The 25,358-nt window shown below is 37.4% G+C and overlaps 1 protein-coding gene across 1 annotated transcript in view; it reads left to right on the top strand.

Annotated features, from left to right (window-relative positions):
• STK39 (serine/threonine kinase 39) overlaps window positions 1–25,358 on the top strand; it is a 76,197-nt gene that overhangs the window by 2,362 nt on the left and 48,477 nt on the right. Inside the window, exons 3-10 of the mRNA XM_031058223.1 lie at window positions 32–183; window positions 15,117–15,229; window positions 20,083–20,191; window positions 21,499–21,640; window positions 22,013–22,068; window positions 23,732–23,841; window positions 23,939–24,040; window positions 24,279–24,412. Coding sequence (XP_030914083.1) covers window positions 32–183; window positions 15,117–15,229; window positions 20,083–20,191; window positions 21,499–21,640; window positions 22,013–22,068; window positions 23,732–23,841; window positions 23,939–24,040; window positions 24,279–24,412 — 918 coding nt within the window. The remainder of the gene's footprint in view (window positions 1–31; window positions 184–15,116; window positions 15,230–20,082; window positions 20,192–21,498; window positions 21,641–22,012; window positions 22,069–23,731; window positions 23,842–23,938; window positions 24,041–24,278; window positions 24,413–25,358) is intronic.

Genomic DNA, 25,358 nt, shown 5'->3' with positions numbered 1-25,358 from the left:
GCCGCTGTCCTGCGGTGCATCGTCACTCCAGCCTTGACCTGCCGGTCTGCGCTGGGACCCCGGCAGCTCCGCAGATGCGCTCTGTGTGCTTTGTGTGTCTACGCTGTGTGTGTCCGTGGATGCGCACGTGTGCGTGCATCCGCTTAGATTACTCTGCATTTTTCCGGTGCTTTCGTGGGGGAGGTAAATCTCACCCGTAGATCTGCTGCTCACGTGACGACTCTCTCTTAATCAGTGTGTATATATACACGTATATACGTATTTAAACTATTTCCACTTCTCCCTCGCTGTTTCATCTTGTTCGCATCTCCTTATGCCCCTCGGCCCTATGCCCGTCGGTGGCACGTAAGGCCAGCGGGGGATTACAGCTTCGTTTTCACCCCAGCCAACCTGATTTGACCCGGTTTGCCATGTGAAGTTTAACCCGTCTGCTGGCCCCCTCCCATGTCCCTGTAGGAAGGGGACTTTCTTGGTTTTGTGCTTCAGCACTTTGTTCATGTATCCAACTAATGCAGATCAGATGTGTTCAGTCTCCATTCCCTTTATTTGCATTAGGTTGTTTTGAATTTTGCTTTGTGAAATGCTAACTGTTGTTGAAAGTATGTGCGATGGAAAGTTTTTCATCTCTTGCCCTAGATGCTGCTTGTTGCTAACGATCTACTTTGGGAAAACTTGCTTTTATTTGTATGTAACATTTTAAACTTCTAGCAAACACCGCAGATGGCAAAGACCAGCTCTGATTGCTGTTTCTTACAAATAAGGCCACTTAAGTGAGAAAAGTCCGAGTGACTTGCTTGCTGATGCTGTTGATTATCTTCAGTATTACACTAATTACTAATTGTTGTCAGGCTGATGACAACCAGAATTTCATGTTATCAATCTGGAAGTTGTGTGTGTTCAGTTTTGTCATTAAGCTTTTTTATTTTCCACAGGCAGGTACAAAATAGTTGAGAAAAGTACTTCTTCCTTAAAATGGGATGGCTTTTCGTTGATCCAGGTGTACCTTTGTGTTTCTGTTTGTACTTCCAGGCTGTGAATAGGGACTGATGAGGGTTCGGGTGTTCAGGTCCCTGGAGGTGGCTGACTGTGTTCAGTATTGAGCAGATGTTGCCTATGGAGGCCCCCCAAAAGTATGGGTTTACTGGACAGAGGATTGTCTTCCTCAGTCAGGGGAATAGGTCAAAGTTAGCCAAGTGGAAGTGATTCTATAGCATAAAGGTGTATCTCTGCTGAGGAGAAGATCCCTCTTCTAAGGTGAAAAAGGCCTCAAAGGTGTTGGATTAATCTTTGTCTAGGGTGTAATATGGGTCATATGAGTTACTTAAATAGGAGTTGTTTTCTGTTACAGTACCTGTAGAATGCTTGTGTGAGAATTTCCTTTAAAACCTCCTTTCCACTTTATTCTTTCTGTTTAAAAGCTTGTATCTTTTGATATGTGAACTGTAATCCTAACAGCTAATATATATTTATATACATCCATTGAATGAGTGGGTGTTTGTTGGACTTGCAGATACTGATCTGTAGAGAAACTTTTTGCTAGTTACCTATGGGTGCTCCTAAATATTGATGTTATTTAACTGAATGTCTAGGGAGTAAATTGAGGTCAGGGTATATTTAATGAGATTCGTGGACACACCGAACTTGCTTGCTGTAATTTCACTAAGCTTAGGTGTATTCCATGACTTTCTTTGAAAGTTGTTGAGATTTATTTTGTACCACTTGACTAAAAAAATCTTGTGCTTAGACAAACATGTCTTTTCATTAACACCTTCTTAATTTACAGGAGACTCACTATGAGATTAAATTTAGTCTGGATACTATTAAAATAGTAAAAAACCCTAACTGAACACACCCCATCCCACTTTCTAAAAAAAGCCCAGCCAAACCAAGGCCCCTGTAAATTCCATGTGTTTGACCACATGCTAACATAATTTTGGGGCTGTAGGATGAATATTGTTGGTTTTAATGAACATGGTAAGGGACTCTTAAAGAATATTTTTTATATCTGAGGGAGGAGAGAATGACACAGTCTGAACTTAGTTCAGCAGCAACCCTTTGCATGCGCTATGCCAGGGTTAATTACGTTGTGAACAGGAGTAGTTACCTCTTGCTGAAACAGAGCTGATCACTTCTGGAAATCACCACATACTTCTCCCTGAGGAGCTGTGTAGTGTCAGTTGAGTTCAGTTACAGCAGCCCTTTCCCAGTTAAGTGAGAAAAATAACAATGCAGTGAAGCACCATTTTGGGCTTTGCAGGAGGAAAGATACACCATAATGCTTTATCACCATGCCTCCTGACAGAATACACTTCAGATTCTTTAGCAGCTAAAGAAATGCAGGAATAGCTGTCTTAGGAATTTTTAAAAGTTTTGGTGGGGATTATGGAATGAAAATAATTGTTAGTCTTGTGGGCTGTCTCCATCCCTTGGATTTAGCAGTTGGAGAAGTTCTATTCTTCTTCTCTATGAGAGCATGAACACTTCTTATTGCTCATCTGTGTCTAGCCACATGCTATATTGAAAACCAAGGCCACATGATACGGATTTCCAATTAAAAAGCTATTTTTTTCCATTTTCTGTCTGTTTTATCCTTCAGGATGGCTGGGAGATTCAAGTGTCTGCTGAGGAGAAAATACTAGCTTTAAGGAGTGCTTCTTATGAGATGTTATTCCAAGTCTGCTTTATTTTTTAGGAGGCTGGCCAGTTCTCTGTAAACTCTTTGTGTGCAGTTTCATGATACATTTAATCTGCTCTAACAGGCAGCTGCTGAAAGGATCACATTGATCTGACAGCGAACTAGTTCTTCTGCCGGGTCATTTTCCTGCTGGATCAGATTCCCTGTTTGACTTGCTGCATGGCTTTGTGATTGACAGGTTTGGTGCAAGGAAGAGGCTCTTCCAATTAATGCCTAGATGCTTATATTTTCTGGAGTGGGAGAAAAACACTGATTGCTTTCTGTAAATATGTAGTGTAAAGAGGAAACTTTTACATTAATTCAGACTAATACAGGCTGTCCATATATAAAAGCATTAGGTGGTAGAAGGGCATTCCTAATTGTTAGGAAAGGAGGATCCAACCAACCTACTGGCAGTAGTTACAGAGACAAGAACTGTAATTGCTATTAAGGTAGAGCCAGATTTAAATTAGTGAAGACCTGGGAGATCTCTTTCTAAAATTTAAATTCTTTAAAATGCTCTGTGGATTTTAATATGTGTAGAGGGGATTTTGTTGTTTTTTGTATTTTTTTTTTCTTGTAAGATGAATATGACTTGGATTAAAAAAATAGCAGCTAATAAAAGTGGTACTGTGAGAGGTGTTCTTCAGCAGTTTGGGTTTATAACCAAGTGTTCAGAATAAAATAACTGAGATTTATTTGAATTTGTCATGTACATGTGAGGTTTTTTTCCTCAGAAGTGATATCAATATTTAAGAAAAAGCATTTAAATGGCAATCAACATTAACAGTTTATTCAGTTTTCAGTTTTTCTAAAATAGCCTTTCAGCCTACATCATGTGGATGAGACAAAGCAGCATTAAATATTGGTCGGGTTTTTTGTTTTATTTTGGGTGGTGTTTTTTTATTTTATTTTTTTGTCTAGGCATGATCAAGTAGCTTCGACTTTATTTTGGAAAACTACTTTGGAGTTGATGCTTCTCTCCCAGATGTAACTTATTGTCATCCTGCACTGATGGAAGGTGGATTCTGTTACGGAGAAGCAGTGGATTATCTTGTGATTAGGTTGGGTTTCCATCATAAATTTATATTATTTCTCTCCTGCTGCAATTGACTTGGAAAATTATTCTGGCTGGGAAACAGCCAGAATTAGATTGAAATAAAAGGTTACTTTTATGAAATGGATTGTCTATATTGGCTGCAAATCATTTAAAAGTTACCTTAGTTGAACTTCTGTTTGTCTATTTTTTTTTCGAACTTTGAGCTTAAAAATATCTTATGGTTTCTTGCCTCATAAGGTGCAGTGTTGCTAAGTCAAGTGTGTTGGGATTTTGAGTAGACCAAGGCAGTATGTGAGCTTGTTCTGCTCTTATTATAAGCAGCCTGAGAATCACTCTTGGTTAATAGCTCTGAGGTCTTTAAGTGGTGCTTCTAGGGTATGTAATTTACTTTTTTTTTTTCTCCCCTGCTGCATGTACTGCTAATGGCTCTTTGTCTGACAGAGAATAGACTCTCCTATATTTGTTGCTATCAGAGATCTTTGACTATCTCTGTTTATGATCCTCAAGAACCCATGTTCATGATGGTAGTGCTGTACACTGTTTTGAAAAGCCTCTATAGTTAAAGGTGAAATTACAGTTCTTTGTTGTTGTTCTGTTAATCAGATGCTCATGTCTCATTCACATTTTCCAAAATTTCTTATCTCTGTGCTGAATCAGGATTTTTTTTTTAACATTTGAAGGTCTTTCTTTTGCAGTAGTTTTTATGTATGTGCTGTAAAGTAAATCACCGTACTGAATGAAATTCCACACTAACAACTAAAGCTATGGCAAAATTTTGTATTTGCTCTTGCAAAACCTCCATAATTCTTGCTTGAGAGTCTGCATAATTTGATAAGCAATACTTAATGCTATCTAATGTCTTTTTACAAAAAGTTTTGGTAAAAAGAAAAATGTATCTTCCTTAATTCTGCTCCAAAGTAAATTCTATTCCTTACCAAAAAATCTTAAAAGTTACTACAGCAGCCTAAGCATACTTTACATGCACATATTAAATACAGCCTTTGTAATATTAATTGTAGCTTAATACAATTTCAGCTTGGCAGGAAGAGCTTAATTTTGTAAATTAAATTTTATGTTTTGGAAAATAATTGGTTTTCTGTCTGCTAATAACCATCTGTAGAAACTGTGGAAATATTAAATCCCCATTTAGTATTTTAATAAGGAGTGGCTTTTAATTCAGTTGCCAGGATAAAGGTGGTCATGGTACAATTTAAAAACACCTTGTGGAACATTCACAGTGCTGTGCTGCTAATGAGGCTTGCAGAGCTTGAAGTTGTTAATTATTTGTTTTGTCTCCACATGGTAGTGTTGGGGAAGGGACCTGTCTTGATGCTTTTTTTTTAATGTAAGTATGTTACAAATGCCCTGATTGGAGACATGGTTGTACATAGCTGTAGTTTTCATTTGTTCAATAGAAGTAAAACTTGAATCGATTCAATGTTCAACCTTTTTTTTATAATCTAGTGGATTTTAAAACAAAATGATTGTAAATTGTAAAAAATGAAAGAAGAGCTTCCTTTGGGTTTCTCCTGATTGGAAGTAACGAGGATATTAAGGTTGTTTTAAAGTTACCTTGTTTACTGTAAAGGAACATATATCAACACATCAGGCAATTGGCTGGTGCTGTGTAATGATAATTTAGAGAAAATATGCTTTCCTGCTCTTCTGATCTGCCTACTTCCCTATTGGTTGCTCTCTTCTCCCTATGCTTTTTCTTTCCCTTCCATCCAAGTTCTTCTTACAGTAAAGGCCCAATACCTGCCAAGTCTTGGCTCTGCAGGATTTGCTTGAGTGTTGGAAGAGGAGCCACTCTACTGGTGAGCATGTAGGAATTTGGAGGGATTACATGATTTTGCCTCTGGCTTAGTGTTACAACAGCAAGGCTTTGTATCTTCAGAGTAGAGCATCTTCTTGTAACCAGCACTGTGCTTGGATGGCAGGGGCCAAGTTCAGACCTGGCAGAGCTATTTTAGATTGAGTCAGATGTTGTTCTGAAATGGCTTAAGAACTGCTTTACTTTTTTACTTTTAGTGAAGAATCACTTTCTCTTAGGTCCTAGACCAGTTGGGTTTGTTTTTTTTTTTCCAGAATCTGTTTGTCAAATGGAGCTTCTCTTTGTTAACTGGAAACAAAACCACATCTGTTCTGATTGGCTTGAGGGGAAAACACAGTTAGCTCTCCATGCAAAGGAGATCTGGGTGGCTCATATAGTGGCTACTTGTCTAGGTCATATTTAATTCTTGTGTGCAATGCCTTGGTTCTCTCTTTCTCTTCCTCCATTTGACCTTCCAAAATAATTCGGAACTGTAAGGCAGCAGTTGATAAAAGCTTTTTTTTTCTTTCAGTAATAATAGTAATTCTTGATGTTTAAAGAATAGACCCTAAAAATCAAATTAAGTTAGCTACTCTTGTTAACTTCTTGGGTTTGCTGAAGTCACTGGGATGAGCAGAGGTTGCAGAGTACCACCATGCTTGTAGCACTTAGAAAACAAATATGTCACTAGGACATTTTCTGGTGCCCAGAATTAAAAGTGAATTTCTCCCCAACCCCAAAAAATCATACTTAATATATGTTGATACTTCTTGTGTAAATAAAGAACGAGCTGTGTTGAGTGAGTGGATTTTTCTGCATTTCTGCCTTTTACAGCACAGCCTTTCCAGTGGGATGAAATCCTTACAGCTCCACTAGATTTTACTGTTTCTTGCTAAGTTTGAAGGTCTTAGGATGTGCACAAGGGTTGCATGGTTGAAGCTTGTGAGTTTAAGAACATTATCAGGCAGAATGAGGTGAGACTGGTATGGTATAAAAGTCTTGAGGAAAGAATTCTTTCTAAAATGTTACTTTTTCCTTATAAGTGAAACTTTAGTCTGATAAATTAGCTGTCTCAATTAATCCTTTATCTTTACAAATAACAATTTCTGAATTATTTTATTAGCCTAATTATTCCTGTGGATGTCTAAATGCCTCTGAGGTATTTTGATTGCAAGTTAAATATAGATGAAACTTGAGTGTCCTATAGGCTGATGTAACATAATCATTACATAGCTTTTGAGCTATGCTTCTGCACTTAGAAAAATTAGAATTGGAAGCAGACTGAAAATTTGGAGCTTTTTTGTGTTCCTAATCATCCTTTCAGAAGAATTGTCTACTTAAAGGTCTTGAAAGTCAAGATCCATAATGAATGTCTGTGTGCCAAGTATACTTGGTTCAGGGTAGTGGTACAAAAATAGTTAACTGACCAGAAAAATACTGTGTGTTTGTTAATTGTGGTTTCTGTCTTTTATGAGTAATATGAACAAGAGCATAAACTTAAGCTATTGCTTTAGACTTCTGAGAAGTAACATTTTGGACTCAGAAGTATGGCCATTTAATTATAAAGTTGCTTTTTCCTTCTCACTTTCTTGCTTTGAAGACATTTTATTACAGGTGCTGAATTTAAGCTTATAATTTATTCCTCTTAGTGTCTTGTGCTTCCAGACTCTAAGCCACTTCAGACTAATAATAGGAACCTCATTAGAATTGCCTAATGAAAATTTGATGATATGATAGTATTCATATTTCTCCAACTCTGCCATTGTTTCATGAGAAGCAATATATGAGAAATAGGTAAGTTTTCTGCTTGTAATGTGTGGTCACAGTAGACTCAAATTTTAGGAGGCACATTTTGTTGGGGTGAACTAGCTGAAGATTTGTAGCTCAACACTGCTGTACTAATTAGAGATCTTTATGACACTACAGTAGCAACAATGCCTTTGTTTTGGTGGATTGCTGCTTTTCATTCTCGGAAGAGAATGATGCACTATGTGGTGACATCCGGAATACTTGGAAAATACTGCATTCATGGCATTAGAATTGTTCCAAGTGTTTACTTTCAAACTAAATGAGAAACAATAAAATATGCTGACTAAATCAACACCACAATTTGTTTATAGTGCTACTTCAGAAATGAATAGTAGTTCTTTTTTAACAGTTTCTTTCAAGGCAGGAGACCTGACTCAGCATAGCAAATCTTCAATTTGTTCTATTTTTATAAGGGGGTTCTGTGGAGTTCTGATGGTACCCTGGTAAGGAAACTTTTGGTTCCACAGTGAATACCAGATACCAAGTTCTTCCATACTTATGCAGAGACATTTTCAGCATGGGTTTTGCCTTCCAGATTTTTAGAGTTGTATGCATATTGAATAATGGTTTCTATATTGATGGTGAAACAGCAGGGAGAACGAAATGATCAGAATCCATGTTTCTTTTCAAGTGAGGATGAGTGGATAATAACATGGCAGATAAAATCCATAAATTCTTAATCAAGTTGTATCCTTCACTCTTTTTCATGCTTTTTGTTGGAAAAATGCAGAATGAATATGGATTTGTTGAATACATTAAGTGGAGTACTGTACATCCATGTTTGTCCTTATCCCATGGCAGCCCCAGCATAGTATCATAGAACTTTTACTATGACTTAGATTACTGTTTCCAATGACTGGAGCCCTCTGCAGTTTGGGTCAAAACCCAATGCATTGATTGATGTGTCAATATAACAATCATAATCTAGACTGGAAGATGACATGGAAGATATGAGTCAGTCCTCAGAGGTAGCAGATGGTGATGCCTTGTGGCATCTCTGGCCACAAGGGTCATGGGTCTCACTGTCTACCAGCAACTTGAGTCCAAGTTCCTTACTCAGCGCTTGTAAGTGCTTGATGTTACAGGCAGTTCTAGTACTTTCTGTGCTGTTGTACTTCCCAGTGATGGGTTCATCACCAGCACTGGGATCTGGGATGTTCAGTGCTGTACAAGAGGGAGTGATCCCCATGATCCCCAGGAATCTTGAAGCTGGGAGGGAGGGGAAGGAGAAATCTGTTTGGTTTGTCTACTTGGTTCACAGGCCCTTCAGTGCCTGAGAATAAAGGGGAAAGGAATGAATATGTCACCTGTCCAGTCCCAGGGAATTCCTGCTTGCCTTATGACGGTGGTGTTAGTTACGCCAGTCACATTACAAGGGGTCAGGAGCAGGGCCTGTGGGTCACACCAGTCCTATCCTGATGTTTCCACAATGCAAATTCCAGTTCTGATAACTCTGAAGTCTCAAACAGTGGTGATTATGGATTTTTTGATATATATTTTTATCACCTGTAAATAAAACTTCTTATGAAGATAATTGAGATGTGGAGCAGAGCAAAGGGAATTTAATCTTGAGTAATGTTTATAATAGGGGGTTTCCCTTGACAGTTCCGTTTCAACTTTATTTACATGACTCACTTATTTTAAAGGACAAGTCAGGGAGAAAATAACAACAACTGAAAGTGAACTGCTTTTGTTTAAGTTTTCCTTACCAGCTGTGATGCTGACATTTCCATGAAAGGTTTACTTGAGTGTCTCAAACATAGTTAATGGTCATCCTTGAACTTCTCAGTCTAGTCTTAGTGTGTTGATGGCCTTGTATCAAGCTGACAAGTGCTGAGCTCTGTATGGCTCTAGGCAAAAGTCTCCTTAACAAGAAAGTGTCTGAAAGCAAAAAGCCATCACTTAGGCTGATATTATATTTTAAAGCTGAACACAGTCACTATTAAAAAAAAAACTTATGTCAGATCTACATATATCTGGTTTCACTTTCTAGCTACAGATTTCTTAAATACTTTTGTCAGTGACAGTAGAACTCGTAACATTCTTTTACCCATGGCTGGTGTTGATAGCTGATTGTTCTTCAGATAAGAAAGATGTTTCAGAAGAGGTCCTGCAATATAGTGTGTCTGAGCTCTCTGATGGAGGGAAGTAAGATTTGTATTTTCCAGATCATTAGTAGAGCTTCTCTACTTTCTTGTTCAGTTCCAATTTGTCATATTTCCTGAATAATTAGTTTGTGATTGACACGTATTTGCTATACTCTGATGCTAGTAGCCTCTGTGTTCAAGAAAATAGTTCTATTTAATGTGCTTTTGGCAGAAAATTTTATTCTGTTCTGAAGATTTGACATGGAGCTATAACACAGTAAACCTCAAAATATTTTCTGTAATTTATCTAGGCAAAACATTTATTATAACCAATTCTTTTACTATTTTAGTGAGTTAATAAAGAGACTATCTCAGAAAGCTAGGTAATTTCCTCCTGTGGCTGTTTTTCTTGCATGTGGGGGTTTATTGCTGTTTGTGAATCCCCCTGCCTTTTTCCTTCTGTATGGAGAATGATATCTGGCTAATGCTGAAGCTTGCTTTTTCTTAGCTTTAGCACAGGTTGTCTTAACACTTGCATAGAACTTTTCTATGATGCATAATCATTTTGACATCAGCATTTAGGCTATTTATGACTTCTCTGCAATCGCTGAAATATCTGTATAGTGTATTTGGATAGGTTTTTCTGGATTGTTTATAAAATGGGCTTTTAAAAAGTAGTATGGGATCTCAGCTAGATCTCAGATTTTGTGTAAGCTAATTTCCCACAAAAAGGTAAATACAACAATTTAGTAACCCACTGGTTCTGTAGCCGCAATAGTGATGTTTTAAAATGTCCAACTGCAAAACAAATTGATTGAGGAATTAAAGAGATCAATCTTTGAATGTTAAAAATGCAGAAGTAGCAGTTCTAGGTGTGGGCACTGATTTCATGTAACACTTAGTGTATTTAACTGAATTATATCATAAGTGCTAGGATAAGCAAAGTAGTATCCAAGTGAGCTATAAGGAGAGAGATTTGATCCCAGCATGAATTCAGAACACAAAGTGGGCAGGAATTGTTAGGGAAGGAATGATTATTGTGAGCTTCTTAAGAACTCAAGTATTTGTCATGCGAAGATGTAACGGGAAATAATGGCTCATTTTCTGTGAAGAAGCTAAATTTCCAAAAGATTTAGAGCTCAGTATGGAGGTGTAAATGAGCTTTACCTGGCTGATTTATAACTTATTTTAATCAGTGGAAGTAATATGAAAGAAAGTGAGTAATACTGAAAGTTGTCTAGAGTATTGTGGAGTAAAATCTAGCAACCGAAAAGAATTAAATATTCTTTGCTCTCTGTTTGTTAACCAAAAGTATTGCTTTGCCACCAACAGAATTAATTCTTTCGAAACTGAAGAGACTGGTTCAGCCCACTGCTGCTATGGAATATTTTGAAGGGCTGATTGGTTCATAACACATTTAGTAATGCTGGAAATATGCTGCACAATATTGCGTGCAACATGCAGTACATAGAACGTACCTTTCCAAGCTTGCATATAAGTACAGGTGCTTTGTATCTTACATTAAAAACTCCACATGTATTCATGAGTAGAAACCTAATCTAGATTTGTGCACAAATGCATTCTGCTCCATGCAAAAGGAATCCTGCAGTTACACTGTATAGGAGTTACATTTAAGAGTTACCTAGGGGGGTTCTTCAAAACTAGGATGTCATGGGAGATTAAATATTATTAGGAGGTTTCTGTAGGTTGGGGGAGCAGAAGTGTACAAAAATGCAGGTGGCATAGCTTGGTATAGAAGACTTTATAGATTCTGAGATGAGATATTTAGTCTTCTCCAATTGCAACTGTTCTCTAGCCCTTCAGATACCTAGTTAACAAGAAAATTTACCATTATCAACAAGTTTCATCCTCCTCTTCATAAATTAGAACCAGCGTAGTATTGGGGAAAGTCTCTTTTGTTAGAGTGACCTAAACTGCAGAGATCTTTAAGAAGTTTGTGCTGAAATACTGTAGAGACTAACACTGAGCCACTAAAAGAGAGACTTGAGTCATTATGGGCTAATGGGCTTTTGTTTTTAATGAGAAGAACAAAATTGAAAAGAAATGTTTGTGGTCTATTTTGAATACAGTTACTGTGCCATGATAAGTGGAAAGTATCAGACCTTTAGCAATAATGGAATAAATAAAGTGTCACATTCTTGTATGAAGGATGTGGGCGTGTGCAATATGGTCCAACCATCTCAGCTCACTGTGTTTTTGAGACTTGACTAGTGGAGAGCAGTTAAAAGTAGAAGGTTTATGTCAAATATCCTTCTTCTCTTTGTCGAGTCTGGTTCTGCAGGGGTTAAATTCATGTTTTTAAAAGAATGAGAGAGGGAAAAATACCTTTATGTCAAATTTAGAACAACTTGAAGGAACTTGTTTGGGTAAACTTCAATCCCAGGTGAGTATTTGTGGAGTTTTTATATGCTCTCTGTGAGGTATGTGCAAAGTGGAATGCAGAAAACTGCTTTTAGGTTACATCCTTTCAGAAGAGGTGCAGTGTGCACATATGAAGTAGCTCTTGAGAAGGTTTCTATTGTGTGAATCCAGATGGTTAAAAGCAATTCTAATGGCTCTGTTGCATTGAGGATGGGATTGGTACGGAGTACATGGTCTGTAGCATGAAGGGACAGGTTGGCTGTAAGGGCATGCTCACACTAGAGAGGATGGCAGCAAAAACACCAGGGCAAGATGAAACTCTGACCTGTCGTCTGTTGTGAAATGGGAGTAGTAAGCATCTTGATGTGGTCTGAAATTGCATTGTTTCACTGCTAACTTTTGAAATTGGCAGAGAGAACTTGTCTGTAGCAAAATGACTTTTCCAGTAGTGGAAAAGCCCATTGTTCTTACAAAGCTGGGTTTTTTTTGAGTATGACCATGGGTAATCCTTTTGTTTTGTTCTGCTGGAGACAACTGGATGTAAAGGCTTCATAGTTTATGCAACCTGAGCTTTCATTATACTATATCAGTTTCCTAAACAGAGACTGGGTGTTAAACCTGTCTGTTTTGCTTATGTTGTAGTTAGTATTCTCTTCTTTGAGGCTTTTGGAAGACTTGCAAGGCTCAGTGTATCTGAAGAAGCCCTACCTTCTGACAAGGAATGGTTGACTGTAATCTATTCTATGCAATCATTTTCTGTGATCCTAATTTGTTATGCTGAATGGTTGCTTGTGACAATTTAGTTTCACTGTATGATAGGTTCATTACTTCTGTATTCTGTTACCTCTCAACTGAAATGGTTATTTAGGTAACCTGGTCTCTAATAGCTGTTCCTATGGAGCCTTTTGACCAGATATGAAAGCTGCAGGTTTTCCTTATCTCTATCCCTGGTTGTTCACTTTGTGAGCCAGAGAAGGAGAGAACATCTTTAAGAGGAAGGGGGCATAAAGCTACTCAGTGTCTGGCTCCTGCTTCAGTGTGTGAAACTGCTTTTTCAAGCAGGTCTTATATGTACATAGGTCGAACCAAGAAGACTGCACAACTTGACTTTACTCTCAAACTAGTGTATTGTGTAGAGGATTAGAAAAGCTGGAGAAAGAAGAAACTAGGTACATTGGCTTTACTCTAAACCTAAAAAACCTTTTGCATTGTCAGCACATCTTAGTCATGTGGTGAAGAACATCCCATTGCAAGTCACCTTTGTCTGAGAAGAAAACACATAAAAGTATACTTTTTTTTGTAGTTGAATTTTTCCAAAATGTTTTGAACTGTTACTTTGTCATTTAACTTGAGGAAGTAGTCAAGATTTTATCATGGCATTGGGTGAATAAATTCTTTGTATGCTTATTTTGTTTGTCTTTTTAGAGGCTTTTGTATATAAATCTGTGTTAAAAGCAAAGATCTTGGTTGTTTTCTGCAAGTAGATAGAACGACTAGCATAGATGAAAAAGATACATAAGGAAAATCTTGGTCTTTTTTTCCTGTATACTTAATAGCTAAAAATACTTTCTCCTGTTTCAATGTACGTTTGTGTAGTCAAAGTAATGACAGGATTTGTGTCTTTATGTCTTCTGAAAGACGAATTCATTAAAGTGATGTATATGAGTCTAACCTTAGTTGAATTGTGCTGACTTGGTGGTTTCTTCCTTGGGATGTCTTATTTAATTTTTAAAATATCTTAATTCTTTTATTACCTACATTATTGGAATTTTTAAAGGCTTTGTTCTGTAAGCAGACAGAACAGGACATGTCAATATTTGTCTGTGACCACATCCTGCAGAAACATGACTAGTTAGTCCTGTTGAGAGGTTTTTTTAAAGAGACTTTTTTTTTTAAAGATGAGCTCAGAATTTTGACACAAAATTCATATGCAGTTAAAAAGCTTTGTGATTTGAGTGAAAACATCATGTGAACCAACAACACATGAAAATAGCTAAGCAAATAGCAATTAAAACATGTACAATAACTTTCAGTCATGAGGTATTGTTGGTGCTGTTTTCAGATGTGCAGAGGGAAAAGCTCTCAATTGTTCTTAAGTCGGCTGGTAACTGAATCCACGTTTGTAGAGCTTGATAACAAAAGGCTTTTTGTTCACAATTTGTATTCATCTAGGACATGCCAAATAAATAGAACATAGCTTATAAGCAGGCCAATATAACATGTTGCTCAAATGACTTACCAGAAATCCATGATTTATATTGAAATATTTAGAATTATGGGTAGAAGCTTGTTGGGAGCTTTTAGATTTCTGCATGCATGAGCACAATGTAATTTTTTTGAGGAAGCACACATTGTTATATTTGATGTGGCAACAAGATGTGCAACTTGAGCAAAACTCCTTCTGAATATTACTGGCAATCATTTCATTAATTTAGTGAGGCAATACTGACTGAGTCAATGCCAGTGGGTGCCTGATAAAAGAAGCAACAATGCCTTTTACTCCTGTGGTTCACAAATAAAGCATTCTAGAGAAAATTATTCTATTTCTTCGCCCCACATTTGTTCAATTCCCCTGGGCTTTGTTACCAGCATAGTTGTGTGACCCTATGTGATTTGCATGCCAAGTAAACATGAGTGACTTTCTCTGCTGGGCCATTCAGTAACCTGCATCTTCTCACTGTTGCTGTGGTACTTGTGCCTCCTGTGCCCTTCACAAGGATCAGCATGGTCCTTGTAGGGTGTTACTCCAGTTGTGATGAATGAGCACGAACACTGGTGGAACTGCAGAAGATTTGGCATGTACAGTTTACTGGGGTTTTTTTTCTGTTCATTGGATAGGGGAGCAAAAAACCTGGTTAAATGGGGACTGGTCTAAAAGTACAGAAAAAAAAAGCAATTGATAAAGCACAGTACCCACCCCTCCATGTATCAACTGTGCAGGTCATGTTCTTGATTAAAACAGTTGTATCCAAAGACAGAAGTGTAATGAACTATGAAATGCATTGAGGTGGTTGTTATGTCTTGATAAATGAGCACATAATTTGAAATCATTTGCTTTGTAATTTTTTGTGGTATATGGAAAAGAAACTTTCAGGTTTTTCTTTTCCATCTGAGATGTGTGAAAGGTGTCTTGCTGGTGGAAAGGTATGCATGTGGAGAAAGCACTGAAAAAGGATAAACAGCACCTTTGAAGTTCTTTGTCAGTATGGGCTTCTCATGCTGGTCGCTGGTTTACCTCATCTGTGAATATCTGTTGATCTCTCAGACTGTTCCTTTCCTGCCTTTTTTCAGGTAGCGGTGCTACAGCAGTTGTCCAGGCAGCACTCTGCAAACCCAGGCAAGAACGTGTAGCAATAAAGAGGATCAACTTAGAAAAATGCCAAACAAGTATGGATGAATTACTTGTAAGTAAATAAAGGGGCAGTATGTTACATGGAGACTTACCTTCTGTTTTGACTTCTTTTTGCTTGGTCCAAGAGTGAGGGTAGAATTTTATGCAGGATATGAGAGAAGGATTTGAAAATAATCTTAAAGACTTATACCATTCCCTAAAGATATAATTTTTTAATGCATATTTTTTCATGTCACAAAAACAACATATGCAAACTTTAATATTGGGATAATCAACTTGGGATAACTGTGGGAAGACCCTAAACTCTTGTTTTCTGGAAGCTCAGTTTTTAAGCGATTACTGTCTAGATATCTCTCTTTTTTAATACTGCGGAAAGATACGTTTTCCTTTGGTTAAACAAAGAAAAAATTTAGTAAGTCTCCTTAAAATGTCTGAAGCGCCAAAACATGTTGGATCACTTCATAATGATAACTTTTAAGGAGAAAAGGAGGAATGGCTGCACAGCCATCTACACAAGGAAACTCTTGTTAAAGCTAGTAACACACATTTATCAGATAGGCGTAACAAGAATGTTTGAAGAATATTATTTGTTTGGGCCACTGGTCAGAGAAGAAAGGGACCTGTAACAAGCCATTTGTAAAGGAACTGCAAGGGTTTTTCCTCTGCACTGGTTATGCCAATCCAGAAAATTCACAAAGAACTATTGAAACACAAAACCTATTGCTTTCTAATGCTCCTAGATAGGCGCTTGTAAGACTAATGTGTGTTTATGTATAGGCAGCATAACAAGATTTGAAGGACACAAAACCATTCTAAAAGTGAGAACACTCTCTTCTGTTCCACAGGTTATACTACAGCCTAGAGACTGTGGGCTTTTTCTAATGCAGAAATTCCTGCCTCTGAAGGAAATGATCTCCTCAGCAGGGAATTGCCAGTGCAAAAGATATCTTGAATTTGATACAGAGGGTATGGTCCGTCCAGTTTCTTCAGATAAAAATGGCTTTTTTACAGTGGAGGACCCAAAATGCTCTTCCCCTGGTGATTGATGGCATTCGCCTTCAGTTTATGTGACCGCTTGTATGCAATATTGTTGTGCTTTTTACGAGGATTGTGGTAGTGGAAGTTACTTCTGAGGTAGTGAGAATTCTGTCAACTGAAAACTCGAAAGACAAATTCTGAACTGTCCTTAAGCCCAAGGTGGGATGCTGTGCATGACCTATTAACAGCTACAGTCCCCAAAGAACATTTCTACAAAAAGATAAATGCTAATAATTGTAAGAAAAATTGGTCAGAATTGGAAATTTTTGGTTAGAATTTGAACTAATACTGGGAATTAAGAATTAAAATTACAAGCAAACAAGCAAAACCAGACAAAACTGCCAGAAATCTGCAAGAGAAATTCTTGTGGTCTGGAGAAACGATTGCAGTTAGTTACAAGCTTGTAAAAAGTTACCTTGCCAAATGCCTGAGTGTCTTTACTGTTGACATGTCTCCACTGTCTGTTAAATGAGGCAGTAGGTCTTGAATTTTTGATCCTATATTGGTTTCTTTTGGTACAAAGAGAACTGTCCATACCATCTGTTTTTGTTTTTTTTTTAAACATAAGTCAATTTTTGCTTTTCTGTGCTCATATTTTTTGTTTCTTTAATTTGTTGATCTGTTTTGATCTGAACATGAATTGGGATTTTCCTGGGTCCTGCTTAGGAGAGCTATAGAGGTGTGTACACATATGTGCATGCGTACACGTACATAATTAACTTTTTTTCTGTGAGGTTCAGTATACTTATGACTCAGTTCTATTAGAGAAATTTTCAAATTTTATTTGAAAAATAGGGACTTTTTCTGGAAAAAGGCATAATTGACCTTCAAAAAACTCTTGTTACAACTGTACTAACATTTTTGTTTCAGTTGATAGTACTTAAGATGTTCCTGTGTTTTTGGCAGAATTTGAGTCTAAAAATTTTGAGCCTAATCAGTCTTTAATCACTTATTTTTCTGATGAAACAGTTTTTGTTGGCCCAGGAACGTTCTAAAACTGTCTGTTCTCTGAACATGCTGTTTTTTAAAATGATGGTGCAGAGTGCTTACGAATGCTGTGCACAGGCACTCTTCACAAGTTCTCAGCTGTGTGGCCTTCAGAGAAGTGGAAATGCATCAACCCGTGCAAGCAGACAGGATTTGGGCCAGTGTCAATTAAAATAGAAAGGCAGTGTGGGAGGGAGTTTAAATATTACTGAGGTTACACAAACTGCCAAACTCCTGAAATTTGATACTCTGTTTCCTGCAATGTCCTGTGTTCTCACTATTGTAACCTAAGTGTAACTTTACCCCCTAAGCCAAGGGAAAAGTCCTGTCCTTAGTACTGTCCTGACTGGGTATCCTCCCTATTCTTTTACCTCCAGTTTCTTAAAACAATGAAACCCTCAAGCCCACAAACTCCAGAATGTTGTGTAGAATTGTTTGCTTGAAGGGATTTTCCAGCCTGTAGGCGTTTCTGCGGTGTTGGGCCCTGCCTGCTGCTGCTGCAGCCCAGCACGGAAAGGAGCGGGCTCGCAGTTGCTTATTAACTGTGTCACCCACCTGCCCTTAGGCTGAAAGATATTTTTATGCAGCTGCTCTGTGAAACTGGATCAGGAGTAACCTGGCTGAAAGAGGTTAGCTTTTAACCTGGGCCTATTGCCTGGTGAAGCACGCAAATGCCTGTGCTAGTGCAAGGCAGGAGGAAGAGAGGGATGAGGGAGAGGCTTAAATTGCTGTTCCTAAATTGCTGTTGCTTCTTTGCTGCTGTTGAATGTCTGAGGTGACATAAATGTGAAGAAAGCTCCAGTGTTTTCTCCTGAATGTTCTACTGCAACCTGTTTCCCTGGCAGTGTATTTTAAATGAATTCTTTTTTTTCTCACCTGTGCATATTGACGGCCACAGCCAAATAGATGAAGTCTGTGGAGGGTTACTGTTCTGTTTGTGATAGGAGTTTCCTAGAACCACATGTCTGAAATGATTTAATTCTTTCTTGACTAAAATTTCATCCCTTATCTCTCATGAGGTGCTTTCTGTTTGTTTATTTTTGTTTTGCAAAGACTCTTTGAAAAAAAAGTCATGAAAGCTGAGACGCAAGGTGCCTTTGGCAGTGGTTACTGTGGTAGCTCAGTTGTTGCCCATGAGCTGATGCTGGGAGGTAAAATATTCAAAACACTTTTCAGTTAAAGATAGTGAAGCTTATCTCAGTCAATTAGTCACATTTCTGCATTATTAATGTCTGAGAAAAATAGATGAGATGCATTTTTGCCCAGTGGTGTCAGCTGGACTTTGAGTCACTGTTATATTACCAGCATAGGAAAACAATAACAGAGTGTAAGAAATGAAATAGTAACCAGGACTGGGGAAGTTACAGTTAAGGTTTGGAATGGGTAGCTGAATTAAGAACATGAGGCAGTAATTTGACTTGTGTTTAAGATGACATGTCTTCTAGGAGAGAGAAATGTACTCTACATGTCTGTCTTCTCTCTTTCACCTACTGTCTTCTGGGGGATGACAGGGAGCTATCTTGCAAATTGCTCTTATTATTCAGGCTCATTGATTCATTATCCAGGCATTCTTCCATCTGTGTTTCATGGTTCAGAAATTGTCTAAGGAGGAGGACTTTGGACAGCAGAACAAGCTGAAATGTGTGTCAAACTACAGCCTGAATTTAATAGTTTCCTACAATCACCGTGAGATTAAATCCCAGTCTTTAATACATATAATTAACTTTTTGTTAGAAACCAGCTATGATTTCGAATACATTGCAAATAACAAAGAACCTCTTTCAAACAATTGCTAAAATGAAGTTTAAAGTTGAAAATGGCACTTGTGGCAGCTTTAATCAACCTAAGTGGGACCTGCTTAGTGTGTAACTTGTACAAGTACTGTTGAGTCAGAGAGAAACAGTTCACCTCAAACAGTTGCTTTTCAGAGAGAGGAGAGGAGGAAGAGCTGTTTTAGCTGGATTGGCTTCCAGACTGGCTCACCCTCCAGGAGTGTGTCCTCTAGCACCAGGGGGGGACTGGGGCTCTGTGGCTGGAGGTAGAGAGAGAGAAGTAGGGTTGGGGCAGCTTAAATTGGTGTGAGGCCAAAGCCTGTGGTACAGAAGAGGCCTCATGCTCCTATGTAAGGATTGGCAGAAGAATGAGAGCGGCCAGAAAGGTGTTACAGAACAATTATGTGAAAGAGTGAATAGAAAAAGAACTCTGCTTGAATTAACAGATACAAGACAGTCATTCTTAATGTGTACAGCTGTGGCGTGTCATAGATGCTGTTACTTGGTAGTGCCACGTTGTGCATCTGTTAGTGACTCTGTGTTCCTCTAGTCAATTGTTTCCTATGACTTTTGGCCTGTAATAGTGGTTTTTATCTATTTCTGTTTACTTGTGTGGCTCTGGTGTCTACCTGTCTGTCCCACAGCAGCTGAGCCAGTGGTGCTGTGTCCTTTGTTCGACGGCTTCCTTCCTCCTTTCCTACCTCTTCCCATTCTATTCTTCATATCCCTTTTGAACAGAAAATGCAGTAGATTTTGATCTTTCCTTGCATTTTGTTGTCCAGCCTCTACCCACACCTTCAACTCTTGGAGACTACTCATTCTTCATTGCTTACTGTGAATTTGAGACTTTAACAGTAATTTCTTTGCTGTTCTCAGGAGAAAAGTGATGTAGCTATGCCTGTATCTCATGGCCAAACTTCCCTCGTGTTCTTAGCAATAATGTTTTTTCTTGCATGCAGATCTTTAGGTAAATTGAAATGTTTTAATGCCTTGATGCATACTCTGTTCATACTTTAGTTCTGTTATAGTATTTCACTTTGGAAATTAAACTTTATACTAGCCAAACTGATAACTGTCTCTGTTGTTTTGGGCTTTGTATTTCTCACAGAAAGAAATTCAAGCAATGAGTCAGTGCAATCACCCTAATGTGGTGACCTATTACACATCTTTTGTGGTGAAGGATGAACTGTGGCTGGTTATGAAGCTATTAAGTGGGGGTAAGTTACTGGTTTTACTTGTTTAGCTGTAAGGCAATTGTAGGATTTTTTTTCCTAATGTACCACCTGTGAATTCATTGAGCTAAACTAATGAGAAAGGGGTAGACACTACATAGGATGAACCTCAAGATGTAGGCATGTTAAGGAAGAATGTGCAAGCTTACCAAGTTTGTATATCTATATTCATAGGACAGGATAAGAATTACAGAAATACAGTAGTTATATAAACAGAATTTAATTTTCATTCTGAACCAATTTATCAAAGTTCTCTATTAAGGCTGTGTAGGAAAAACTGATTGGAATTAATTCAATTCTGTCAGTGTGATCTTTTATGGAGTTTCTCTAGAGTCCTCTGTATTTTTATAAAAATGCATATATATCTGATTTCATAATGAGTATTACTCATTCCTAATTCAAGCAAGATCCATCCTAGGCCAAGTATTACACATATTGCATCCTTTTTATTGTGTAAGCTAACCAAACACTCATTGCATTTTTTTATGATAATAGCTACTGGTATAAAATTCTTATTTAGTTCTGAAAGAGGAAAAAGGAGGCTGAACTTAATGTGCTTGCAGTTCAGAAAAGAGAGGCCCCAGAAGAAGATGTGATGGTCCTGGTTGTAATGTGATGTTGTTCAAGATTAGTCTTGATGGCAGCAGGCTGCTTCACCATGATGCTGGAAAATAAGGAGGGGAAGTGCTCATAGCACTTGTTGTGTCACATTTGGTTGAATTGGTCAGTTCAAGCAAAATCAAGCATAGACCATGACAGAAACAAGTGATTAATGACAGGAATTTACTGTGAGCTGTTGAATAGTGCTTGGATTAAAGAAATGTTTCCATTAAAAGCCTTGAAGTGTATAATAACTGAGATTCAATGTCAAACTATATGTCACTGGGAATGTTATCATTTGTTTGCATTTGTCTCCTTCCAAAGTTGCAGCTGTGTATTTACATCGTGAATACATGAACCGTACATAAACCAAGATCTTAGCAGTACATATCTGTTTAAATATGGGGTACTCCTGAATTTTTAATTAGTGGTTGCTTTGCAAGTGTTAGCAGATCTTTCTAATGGATTATTAAGTGTTATGGTATTTTTGACAAAAAGCAGTGCTCTGTATCTCGTTTGAATTGGTTAGTGGTGTGCTTTATTCTAAGAGCTAGTTACATGGAGCATTTACACATACATGCTAAGATTTAAATTGCAGTAGCATAGAAAGAATGAAGAAATACAGCTTTCTAAGGAATCTGATATGATAATGCTTTGTATATGCTTTTTTCTCTCCTGGATCTGTAATACAGGTTCAATGCTTGATATAATAAAGTATATTGTCAACAGAGGAGAGCACAAAAATGGTGTGCTTGAAGAACCCATAATAGCAACAATTCTTAAAGAAGTTTTGGAGGGCTTAGACTATCTACACAGGAATGGGCAAATTCACAGGTAGGAGCATATGCATAGTGAAAAGCATTTTCACAATTGACTGTAGCTTGTTGAAAGCTTTAGTTTGTGAGACTATATTTATAAAAGGTAGTAAACCAGACTTTGAACCTAAATATCTACCTTCTTAAAATCTATACCTGAATTCTGCTCCTTTATGCTTGAGCTGAATTCTGGTCCTTTATATGTGAAAATTTGTTAGAGTTTGAGTTCTGCACTCTGTTTTAATGTTATTCAGGTACATTTTACAGCTTCCTTTTTCTGTTTTAAATTTGAAAATGCTATCTTGTGAAACTATTCAGTGTGCAATATTTATTTGTTTGCATAAAATGCACAGTATGTGCTTTCATGCTAACTCCTGTTTGTACATTCTAGAGATTTGAAGGCTGGCAACATTCTACTGGGTGAGGATGGCTCTGTACAAATAGCAGGTAATGATGGTGGTAGAGTAATGAATAAATAAAAGCAAAAGGTAATTGCAGCTGGATCAGGGGCAACTGGTATCAAGGGGGAAAGTTTTCTGTTGGCTTTTAACTATTCCTTTTGGGGTTTTGTAGCCACAAGTTATCCAGTTTCAGATTTCAGGATTCTTGATTAATGATACTTGACTCAGAAATTATTCCATGTTTCTCTGTGTCACATCAAATATATAAGGAAGTTTTCTAATGTCCTTTTAATGTTTCCATTTTATTCACCCATGCACCTTAAACAGCTTGCAAATGGTAGAAGCTGATATTTCTGTAAATTTCATTTTTTTCTGCAAGTAATTGTAATAGTTCTTAGGGATCCAACAATCTGTGTGTACTGTCCATCATAAGGACTTTGACTATAAATTTACTGGTCACTGAGATGTAAGAGATATATCTCACTGAGAATTATTTTTAGCATATCTGCCATTTGTCTGGCAGTGATATCTGTTGGATACAGTTTAGCATCTTAAATGTCCTCTGAGTGCATTGATGTGCTTCTTGAGCTGTAATCTGTAGGAATTGAATTATTTGGTCTCGTAAGAGCCAGGCTCGTATCCCATCTCTCAGGCTGGTATCAGATGATTTGGAAAACAATGGGAGCAGGTGGTGATACCTGCCCCTTCCCCCAGCACACTGCCAGGCCTCCCACAGTCTATAGAGGGTGACTGAGCGCTGAGAGCCCTCAGTAATAAAAATGGCTATAGACAGAAGTTGTAATTTTTATATAAATAATGCTTTCAAAGTACCATGTAAACATGTGTTTTAAGGGCTTTAATATACCAGTGTCAAATAATGATAAAACTACATTTTTCTGTAATTACTGGAGGTGTTTTCTTTTCAACCTTAAAATCAGATAGAAACAGGAAAGCATTAGGGAATAAATTGAAGTCTATAGTGAAATACTCTATTTCAGTATAACTGGATTGTAACTAGTACAGTTGAAAATACTCTTCATATAGCTCCATTCAAAGTTGACAGTATTCCTACATACATTGGGAACCTGCTCTTTCTTCCACTTACACACCTACCTCTCCCTCTGTATGATGTTACTACATCGTACAGCTGTCATTGATGTAGTAACGGATTAACAGAACACTGAGCCTTTGGGGTTTTTTTTCTTCTATTTCAGAATTTGGAGAAAACTATTCATGTCCTGGTCTTCTATTAAGTACATATTAGTGATGGCTTTTCTGATTGCCTTTGGTTTGTCAAATTCCCATGAGAATTGAAATTACATAAAGTATTCTCTCTTGTTCAAAGCACATTCATGTTTAGTTGCTATGCAGAAGAAACTTCTTGTCTTTGAACAATAGCAGATGCAAACCTTGGCACAAAGTGAATATTTGAAAACCCTAGGTGACAGATGGAGTCCTTTGCAACTTTATCCAGGAAGATGCATACTGTGAGGTTAAGCCTGAGGATGTTTTACTGTGGATTTCCCTGATAAAACTGTACCTTCTATTCCATAGCATTTCATGAACAGCGTGTTGTGGTGCAAAGGTCAACTTTGCAATGGAGACTTTCTATAAGCTTTCCTTCAGGAACTGACTTTATTTCTAAAATGTGAAACTTTTGCTTTACTATTGGCAGTTTAACAGATTTCAACTTTTCTCCTCTTTCCCAGATTTTGGTGTTAGTGCATTTTTAGCAACTGGAGGTGATGTTACTCGTAACAAAGTAAGGAAAACATTTGTTGGTACTCCCTGTTGGATGGCCCCTGAAGTAATGGAGCAGGTATTTCTAATGCTGATCAGAAATTTAAAACATTTTGTCTTTTAATTTGGAACTTGAGACATTACCACCTTGGTTTTCTGTTCTGGTTCTGTTGCAGGTGCGAGGTTATGACTTCAAGGCCGATATGTGGAGTTTTGGGATAACAGCCATTGAGTTAGCAACAGGAGCAGCACCTTATCACAAATACCCTCCTATGAAAGTAACAATCACTTTGTAATTGTTAATGCTGTTAGCTGTGTTATTAATGCTGCTAGATAGTTAATAGTACTTCACTTTCAATAGCAACTCAGGGTATCCAAATAGATGTATTCTGTGGAGTATTTTTTTTAATTTCTCCTATCTAAATAGATGTATTCTGTGGAATGTTTTTTTTTCTTTTAATTTCTACATTTCAAATTGGTTTTGCTTATGACACCTCATTTTTGGGTTTATTTTAGGTGTTAATGCTAACGCTTCAAAATGACCCTCCCACTTTAGAGACAGGTGTAGAGGACAAGGAGATGATGAAAAAGTATGGCAAATCCTTTAGAAAACTAATCTCATTATGCCTTCAAAAAGATCCTTCCAAAAGGTAGGTCACTGTTGCCATGTAAAATAGAATTATTTTTGAAAATATATAGACTACTTTAAGTTACAGTGATATAATCTTTAAGTGTATGGTTTGACTTTTGGAAATAGCAGCCTTCAGTCACCTCCATCTGCGGAGAAGAAATTGCCCTTTTACTGTTCCTTAAGTTTACTTCTTCTGATTGTTAACCTAATGTACTTATACTTAAACATAGTATTGAATTAAACATGGATCAAATAAAAGTTCTTGTTCTACATCTTAATTTCTCATCTGAAGGAAGATATAAATCTTGGTACTGTGCACAAGTCTAACAAGACTGTTCAGATTGAGCAGCAGAACAGTTGGTAACCAAATATATCATTCTCTTGGCCTTTAAAAGAAATTAAAAATGAATAATTTTATGTTGATTTTTCTCATTTTCTGGCATAAACTTAGTGTTGTTTTTAACTGGGATATTTCCAGAGAAAATTACTTACTAAGATGTATTTTTTTTTTAACTGTAAAGTTAGGGGCTCCAAGTTTGTTGAATTTTCCTCATGTTTATGTAGGGAACTGCATGTCATAGTGTCTTTGCTGTTTGTTCTTTCTTGCTGTGTTTTTTAAATCAAAGTGATGAAATTATTAAACATTTATTTCAAAACCATTGTTGATATCCCAAGTTCCCTGAAATATTAATTTATTTATTCATTTTTATGCAGACTCATTTTTGCAGGCTTTTTTCTGCTGAAGAATTGTAGGAAGCACATTCTAATTAGCATTATTTCCTAAGGTGTTTAGTATACCACTCTTTTCTAGAGTTTCAGAGCTACTATTTTTTGTGGGAAGATTTTTCTGAGAAAGCAATCCTGATCGTGTGTGTCATTTATGGTGTGTACTTCCTGATGTAATGTTAGCCTAAGTGCAGGATATGGTTGTAGGGGGAGTCACACTGAAAGGGTGACAGCAGGAA

The sequence above is a fragment of the Geospiza fortis genome, unplaced genomic scaffold (assembly GCF_000277835.1).
Source record: "Geospiza fortis unplaced genomic scaffold, GeoFor_1.0 scaffold112, whole genome shotgun sequence".
NCBI lineage: Eukaryota > Metazoa > Chordata > Aves > Passeriformes > Thraupidae > Geospiza > Geospiza fortis.
The sequence above is the reverse complement of the archived record's forward strand: the minus strand, read 5'-3'. Positions and strand labels throughout refer to the sequence as shown.